This window comes from Acartia tonsa, chromosome 4 (genome assembly GCF_053477335.1).
Source record: "Acartia tonsa isolate MP-2025a chromosome 4, ASM5347733v1, whole genome shotgun sequence".
Lineage (NCBI taxonomy): Eukaryota > Metazoa > Arthropoda > Copepoda > Calanoida > Acartiidae > Acartia > Acartia tonsa.
In genome coordinates this window covers 5,910,373-5,919,701 of record NC_137263.1, presented here as the reverse complement: position 1 = coordinate 5,919,701, position 9,329 = coordinate 5,910,373, and the positions used below count along the sequence as shown (strand labels likewise).

Sequence of the window (9,329 nt, the reverse complement as noted above, 5' to 3'; positions counted from 1 at the left end):
TCTGAAATTTTAATGATTAATGGTACATTGTATATGTTAAACTTCTATAATTAAAACTCAATTACATTATCACAGATATTATCATATTTTATCAAATACAGCGAGAGAAAAATCAAATATTTGTAAAACAAAACATGCAAAAAGATTCAAACAAAATTACTACAATAAGTTTTTTCTATTGTCTGCTAAAAGAAACTTAAACTAAGCAATTACATTTATTTGAAAAGATTAAATAAAGCAAATGCCATTTGTTGAAAAACAGTAGATTAATATGTTTTGATAATTTGTAGGTAAATATCCTTTCATCTGTTAGTGAACCATATGAATTTTTTTTGAAAATAATTTATTGGTGCATGCTTTAATTGTTGTCTAATAAAGTAAGAGATTGGCAAGTCCCAAATGGTTAAGAGGTTTCTGTGGATTATGTTTTTTAATATTTGCAAATGTGAAAGGGGGAAAAGATTTGTTTTTTAATACATTTAGGATGTCACAATTTCTTTTTATTTTGGATTCTTTATAAAATTCCGCACAGGAAGTGAAAATATCTTTATCTGGAGAAATAATCTCCACCTAGTGCAAGAGTCCACGTCGTTTTAATTTTTCCTGCTCCATTCTAATCTGCACTCTAAGATTAAGGCAAACTTGACGCTCTAATTCTAGTTTGTCCAACAGAAACACTTTCTTTTGTTGAAGGTCAGCCTGGTCGAGCATCAGCTGACGTAAAAGCGTCCTGTTATCCTCAGCCAGCTAAAACATATTAATAATTTATTGATCCAATTCTAAAAATACAGCATTCAAAATCGTTTAAAACAAAACTTTGACAAACGATACTTTTTTTTCTGAACATCTTTTGACTTAAAGAAAGGTTATATCTGCCTATCCAGCAGAAATGGAAAGAAAAACATTTAACCAATTAACTAAACTGTGCTTCTTCTCATGGTACTTCTTAACATTATTTTTTCATACTTTTTATTTAAGTATCTAGTATATAATCTATATCTGAGATGGAAACGCAAAATTAAGATTTAAGGTGGTCAGTGTGCTGATCATTCCCACTGACCCTCTTGAAATGTCCAGGGGTGTATATTTTGCACAAGATTTATTCCCCCTCGCCTCAAGTTTTTTTCCCCCTTAATGAGGGAGAAAAATGGAAAAATGTATTGAGTACTCTATATTTTATTTTATTTCCCCCCCTTCCCACATATTTTTCTAGTTTTTTTTCCCCAAGGTCAGGGAAAAAATGGGGGAAAAAGTTTTCAGTACCTATTCTTTATTTTTTTCATTTTTTCCACCTTTCAAATATTTTTTATCCCCCCCCCCCCCTTAAGCAGGAGAACCCATTCAGAATATAGAATACATAAATGTCCCTAGTATGCCTTGTCTAAGCCATATTTACCTGATGTTGTTCCTCCTCTACATCACTGTCTTCACTGCTGTCCACACTATAGGTCCGGTATTGGTACAGAGTCTGCATGGTCGCTATCTCCTCGTGAAGTTCTCCTATCTCACGACGTTCCATCTTCTTCTTACGCTCAAGTTCACTCTAAATATTATCAAAGGTCAATTATCTGAATATTTGAAATGAACATGCAAAATAATGCATTTTAAAATATATTTTGAAGGAAAAAAAATGTAAAAAAAATATAAACTTCAATACCTTTAGATTGAGAAGCTCTTCAAACTCAAACTTGAGTCTCATCTCCTCCCAGAGTAATTCCTCTATTGCCTGAGCCCCAGATGGTTCAAGCTGAGGCTTACGCTCACCTCCTCCATTCTGACCACCGTGCATTTGTCCGGCTGTGTGACCAACAGGAGCATTGCTGGAGAGATTTGATGATATATTGGTGGCGAGATTTGAAGATCCGGACAAAGAAATAGGACCTGAGCAAAAATATACAGATTAGTGTTCAGTCATTGACAGACCCACCAAACCTACAGATAGAAAAGCTTCTCTTTAAAAAAGGTAAAACCTTGAACCAGGGGTGTATATTCTGCACAAGACTCATTTTTTTCCGCTGCTGAAATTTTTTTTATTCCCCCCCCCCCTGGTTTTATTCAAGCAAGGAAGGGGGGAAAATGGAAAATAATTTCAGAACTCTTTATTTTATTTATATTATCCACGATCCCACACATTATTTTAGTTAATTCACCAAGGAGGGGAGAAAAATGGAAAAAAATGTTATTCTCTTAACCTTTTAATTTTTACCCCCCCCCCCCCCCCCAACCAGTGTTAAATTTGCAGAATATACAGTACACCCCTGCCTTGAACCTATAATCCCTTTCTTTATACTCGACAAAAATGTCTAGTAGCACAAGAGCGAAAAGTTAAGAATATTATTTATTAATATTATTAGTAGAAAATATGAATGAAATGATGATAAATAAACCAGCTAATCAAAATTCAATAAAAGTATGTAAAGTTGTTGAGCCAAATATTAAAATAACACGTGGTTCTAAAACTTTGGGTTCTAGATTTATTTATAATCAAATGTCCACTCCCTCCCTCCCTGCTGCATAATATATTTTACCTGCGGTAGCTGTTGCCATCTCTGAAGACGGAAGACCACGAGGTAAACTTTTAGACTTCATTTTTGCCTCCAGTGGCTGGCTAACCTTCAGTAGACCACGAGAGCTTGGCTTGGATGAGGGTGGAGGAGGGGGCAACAGAGGGAATCCATCTTTTCCAACCTTCTCATCTGATCTGCATTCTGTATTATTAACTTCTTCGGGACTAGAGGGTTTAAATTCGACAACTTTCCTAAACTTCACATCAACATTTTCATAATCACCAACTTTCTTTGTCGATACAACTGTTTTACTTGCCTCCGTGGTAGTTGTGGTTCTTTCAAATGTAGTTGATCTATCAACTTCATCACTTTGTTGTATTATGCTTGTAGTTGATGGTACCGGATGTACTATACTTGTTGTAGTTGTCGTATTGTGTCCGCTACTTGAGAATGATGGCTGTGACGTTGGTAATGGTTGTTGGACTGGTCGAATTTTAGTAGGCGGTTGTGATAAAGGGGGTATTGAAGTTGTTCTGGATGGTATCATACCATCCACAGTATCCGCAGAGTAACTAGTGACCTTTACTGTTGCTTGTGAAGAAATTGTCTGAATGTTTTGAGAAACTTCAGGGCTCGTAACACCAACAGATCCAGCTGTTGGGTTAACCTTAGTAGTATTCATATTAGTAACAATATTTTCACTTGTCTGTTTTACATCAGATTTATTTATCTCCTCGTTCTGAGATAACTTGATAACAGTGACACATCCTTTGTTACCCTCATTAGTATTATTTCCACGCTCAGATTGATGAATCTGTACAGTGACACGGTGCTCCTGACCGGAGGGATCATCTTTATCCTCTGGAGATGACAACATCTTAGTTGAGGATACGGATTGTGTCGTTGTATTTGCTACTGTTGAGATACAACTACTTGTCACAACAGAAGAGTCATGCTTGATAGATGTAGCTCCTACCATAACAGGCAAAGCTCCTCCAGCATCCATTGGTTTTTGAAGAGAAAAGTTCAATTCTTCTTCGTGGTCATGACGTGCTTGATCATCCTTAAGTTGCTGGGATTTAGCAAGCCTTAGTTTTCGTTTGAGCTGCGTCACAATTCTTTGTTGTTCCCACAGCTTTTCCTCGGTGTCTTTACTTGCTTTACCTTTGGATATTTCCTTGTGAAGATCTTCCAACAAACTTTCTTGCTTTTTCATTTCTTCCTCTATAGCATGAGGTGACTCAGGAAGCAGACTTACTCCAAGTTGGCCGCTAATAGGCGGAACATACTTTTTGATGTTGACATGACCAAACAGCGGAATGCTGTGCTTAAATAAACAATAGAGAACACGGTGAGAAATTTTCATAGTCGGGGACAAGACTATGGAAACATTTTGCAATGACATTTTGTTCAGCTTCTCATATTGAATAACATGCCCCATATGTACAAAAATCCATTCAACAAGAGTTCTGTTGCAGTCAGGCAACATGTCAAGCAGACGCTTTAGATTTGATACAGTTTCACCTGTTTCTTTAGAAGCACACACCTCTTCAAATTTTGCCAACAAAGAATGTGTAAGAACAGGGTCAGGAAGCTCTCGAAGAAATAGTTTTAGCAAGCTCGCCACTACAGCAGGTTCACTTCCCGCTAGTGAAACAGACTTGCGCACATTGTAAGATGATTTCAGCTTGTTCACTTTAGATTTTACTCCAGAAGATCTAAATAAGGTACAATTATAAATGATCTTATTCTAAATGAACATTACATACAGTCGTAATATTTTTTTACAGCTTATCTATTAAACAATTTCATTAACAAAAAAATATAGATTGCTTACCTATAAATTCCTTCCACCTTAAGTCCATTTTGTTCAATGAAATCAATACATTCTCTGACAACAACCGGAAGCTTGATACCATCATGACACCTGCTGCGCTCAACAGCCTTCTCCAGAGGTATTCCAAACACGGGCGCATCCTCTGCCTTTACTTTACCTTGATGATAAATTTATTTTTAATATAGAAAATTCTGCTAGAATAACATTTAGTTATAATTTGTATCCTTCATGCTTGTTAAAACTAACCTTAAATCCCCACAAGATAGGGATACAAATCATTACCTAGCTGAATAAGAATTTTGGCTTAGATTACTTTGTGTCCTCATAAATAAATGAAAATACGAGTAGAGACGATAAAAAAAAGAGTTGTTTCTTTACTATTACTAAATATTAATTAATGTGAGTTGATATGTTCTTAGAGTAATCAAATATTTACCATCAACATCGGCTTCCATTTTCAACTTCTTTAACTTAAGTTTGTTCTTGTCTTTTTCTTTTTTATCTTTCTTTTCTTTCACATCTTTTAGCTCTTTCTTTTCTTTCTTATCCTTTTTGGCTGATCCAAATTGGAAACCTTTCTTCTTTGATTTCTTTTTTCCTTCTTCCTCCCCGGAGCTATCATCGCCTAAACGAGATCATTTCGTTAAAAATAACGCAAGCATTTAATCTAAGTGGGAATTTAAAAATACAAACAGTTTTTTCCTAATGCTTATACCAATCATTAGATTATAAAGGTCATTAAAATCTGAGCTGCTTTCTGTTTCTAATTGACAAAACCTTTTTGAGATTTGAAAAGGCAAATGTAAATGAATTTAAAAAAAAAACTTTTTCATGGGAAAGATGCTAGCTTACACACTAAAAAAGCTTTAAAATATTAATTCTTAAAAAAAAGACCCAAAAATAAGCCGTCTGTTTCCATTTAAATATACAACATTAAAGCATTTTTAAAATGCATGTCTGAGCATAACAATACACAAAAGTGTAATTCCAAATCTTACCTAGGGTAGCATATCTTGCCTCCTTATCTTTCTTCTTCTCTTTGTCTTTCTTTTTAGAACCTCCCAGGATTCCCTTCTCCTTTTTAGACTTTTTATTGTCGGTATCATGGCTGGTTTCAGATCCTAGATATGGATAAACTTTATAAACCAGGCTACTAAAAGAAAACAATTTCGCATGATATTATTATTTACCAACCACACTTATTAAATTTAACCAACCAAAGAATTTTTTATCCAATCTTAACCAGACAAATGTCATCTAGCTAAAAAAGATGCGTAGATTTCATTTCTGGCAACCAGAAAATCCGCAGAAATCGAATTCATGAGATCCAAAAAAGTTTCATTAAAAAAAACCTTACACCAAAAATAACAAACAATAATTATAACGACGACTTAGTTTCTTTTTCCTGTTTAATACGAATATTGAAACTAATTTTCAGGCATGCATGTTTGTTGGTATAGTACTTTTTTTAGAAACCAAAATACAGACATATATAAAACTACGAAATTGTATATTAGTCACTAGAAAGATTATATTTTTTTTCTTGCTTTAAAACAACTTTTTGTACATAAAAACCCGTAATGTCTTCATTATTGACACAAACATGCATGCTGTATAGTTTTAAAAAATTTAGTCAAATAAAATACCTGATTAGAATACAAAGCAAGAAATAAAGGTTATCAACTCCCTATGAGCTTTTTGTGTTAAATAGAATTATTAATAAGAATAAAAGGGTTTCAAAAAAAAGTAAAATAACAAAATGTTAGGTGAATTGTTAATATTAAATCAATCAAAAAATGTTTTACATTCTTATAATTAATTTCAATAAAACATATATATGCTCAATAAAGGTTATTTATAATTATGAATTCTACCAGACTAAAATATAAAAGGGGAAATAGTTTATGAAGACGACACAAAATGATTTTAAAAATTACTTATTTTTTTTCTTTTTTTTAATCTTTAACAATTTTTATGTTTTTATTATGTAAATATATAAAGTATTATTCAAACTTAAAGGATTTAATCTTTTTCTTTGTAATTTTAATTTATATGTCAAAACAGTGTAAAAATGAAGTTCTTAATTACGAATTTTCAAATCATTAGATTTTAATACAATTTATTATAGAAATAAAGAATAATTCCAACAAAAAAAATTGCTACAAAAAGGCTTACTGTATTATTAAACTGACTTAATTGTATAATTGCATTTATTTTGTTTATTTACCTTGAAAAATGAGTGTTTAAGTGCTGCATTGGTTAAAATCAAACCTAAAAGTGCTCTTTATTCAGTGACAGAGTGAAAAAAATATATACCTTGTTTTATAGTTTTTGATCTCTTTTTTTTATATATTTTTATCTGATATGTATATCAAAATTTAAAAGTATCTATTTCATTAGATATTCATACTTTGCTAAGACGTCTTTGTTACTTTTTGCACTATATTTGCTCTAAAAAGGATTCTTTATCTGACTTTTACATTTATAATGAAAGATTTTATGCCAATTTTTGTGATGACTGTAGAAAAAAATAATTATTTTGTTTATATGCAATTTTCTATAATAAAATGTGAGAAATGCCTTTTTTCACATGTAGGGCGAAAAAAGTAACACTGAAAATTTTTTTTACGTCTTAAGCATGTCCTAAACTCAAAGATAATAAACTTTCATAAAAGATTTATTTCAGAATATGTCATTTAGGGCATAAAATTAATCTTGCAAATTAACATTGCAAATGTTTGCCAATAACTTTTAAAAATGATTTCTGCAGATTTTCTAATTTACATGGGTGTTTTCTACACATTTTCCCCTTTCTAAAAATACCTTCCTCATAAAGATTGGCTTCCGGAAAGTATATACTTTTCCAAAATGATATGTGCAACAGTAAGTGTCATAATTTAACATAATATTGCTGTATTAATAATAATTCAGGGGTGTATATTCTGCATGGGATCCCCTGCTAAGTTGGGAGGGGAGGGGAATGAAAAATATGTGGGGGGTCGAAAAAATTGAAAAAACAGAGTACATTGAGTCACAGTTGTAAAGTATTTAATAAATAAAGCAGAAAACTTTAATTAAATGAATGCATTTAGGGGAGGGCAGGGCAATTTCTTTTATTTTTTCTTACCCCCCCCCCCCCATTCCTTGGGGGGAAAAATAAAAAAATTTTAGCAGGGAAAAAAATTATTCTTGTGCAGAATATACAACCCAGTAATAACTACAGCATGTAATCGTAAATGTACAATATAATGTTAAAAAAAATATTAGGTATAGGTACTATTTCCTTATAAGAGCTAATTTATTACTTACCTGACGAAGATATAAAACGCAAATTTGTTTTTTGAGTAGGTAACTTTTTAAATTGAACATTTATAGATAATTTTTATTCAATTCAACAAACGTTTCAATCTTTGAGATTAATGTAAAAAACGAAGAGAAAAAACAAATAAACATGAATTTATTAATCTCTAAACTGTGTTCCTTATTGCAATATACCTATTTATATATTTTAGAGAGAACTATTAAGATTGCCGGGTTTCTACATATGATATATATCTAAAATTTATTATTGGAAAATTAGGGGTATATATCTAAGACCTTAATTTTTTACAACATATGCCAAAATTAAAGTGAAGATTTAAACTTTACAATTAAAAACTAAAATAATAAAACAAAAAATTACATATGATAAGTGATTTTAAATTAATAAACTATAAGCTATGCAACTAATATACCTACAATTTGCTCAAAAATCAAAGGAAGAAATATTTTTTTTTAAATTGTATAAACCTGAGAAATCTGACAGCTCTGATCTTGCTTCGTTGCTACCGGGATTATCAAAGTCCATTTTTTAAATAATATTTAGCATTATAAATAGAATAATATCTGAAACGTATAAAGATGAATAATAATTAAGGATAGATAAAGGATGATGAAACAAAGAGGAGTTTAGTTGAAAATAATCGTTATAGGTCATTTCTATGTTCTGTACAAAAAATGTACTTTTCAGAGAACTTTTTACAAATATGATAAATATGCAAATCAAATTATATCTTTTATAGTAAAAGTTATAATTTTGAATAAAGGACATATCAAATACAAATTCAGCCAACCAATGACATTGATTGTATTGTAATTAATTGTGTGAAAGTCCAAGACGGTTTGTGTGTATGTGTAAAGTAATTGATTGATTGCAGATGCGCATTTTCTTTTTTATGCCGCGCAACGCTGTAAAATGGTATAAGGAATTTTGATTTGTTTTAAGAATGTTTTTCTTTTCACTCAGACATTTTCTTCCCATTGTCTTGGCAGATTTTTATATTTATAATACTCTATATATCATTTTCAAGAAAAACGAAACTGGTAATGTTACAATAAAAGATTAATCTATAAAGTGGAATGGGATGAAACAAAAAATCCTCTATAGACAATGTTATTATTCGGTATCAAAAAAATGAAATGAGGTGATGCAAAACATAAAAATATCCACAAAGATAAATTTCTGATAAAGGAAGATCGTTGATTAATTTATTTTAGAAAGTTTTAAGGCTCGTACCTACTTAAACAAAGACCTTCTATCCATTAGCCTCTAGAATACATATCTCAGCTTTCCAAAAACTTAACTCTGAACAAAAGAGGTATCCAGTATTTCTTGCAATTGGCAGTTAATTACATCCATTGCTGACAAAGTAGAGAAATAGGTGTATTGAACTTCAGGAACGAGATATTATACCTCATGTAAAATAATATTAAGGTTACCATAAAAAGTTCTGTCAAAAAGAGTCCATCCGTTCAGTACAAACATTCTTCTTTCTTTAAGAGAGGAAGTCTTTTTGTCCCTATTATCCTATTCCTAATATATGAAGTAATAAGCTTTTTTGTCTGTACCGACGGATCTCGCTAAACGGTTAACAGATGTGGTTCTCATTTACAGGATAGCTTTTCATAGGTCCTGGGAAGGTTAATAACTATTTTTGGGGAGGGTA

The 9,329-nt window shown here is 31.6% G+C and overlaps 1 protein-coding gene across 1 annotated transcript; it reads right to left on the bottom strand.

The window, feature by feature from the left end:
* Nucleotides 1–8,516, bottom strand: LOC145315807 (uncharacterized). Its single transcript, XM_080155897.1, has 8 exons — nucleotides 8,134–8,516; nucleotides 5,343–5,465; nucleotides 4,781–4,969; nucleotides 4,345–4,501; nucleotides 2,529–4,225; nucleotides 1,658–1,881; nucleotides 1,397–1,543; nucleotides 1–747 (listed from the first exon to the last, which is right to left on the bottom strand). Exons 1-8 carry the CDS (start codon nucleotides 8,189–8,191, stop codon nucleotides 571–573), a joined length of 2,772 nt encoding a protein of 923 aa, XP_080012023.1. The 5' UTR covers nucleotides 8,192–8,516; the 3' UTR covers nucleotides 1–570.
* Between the last annotated feature and the right edge of the window lie 813 nt (nucleotides 8,517–9,329).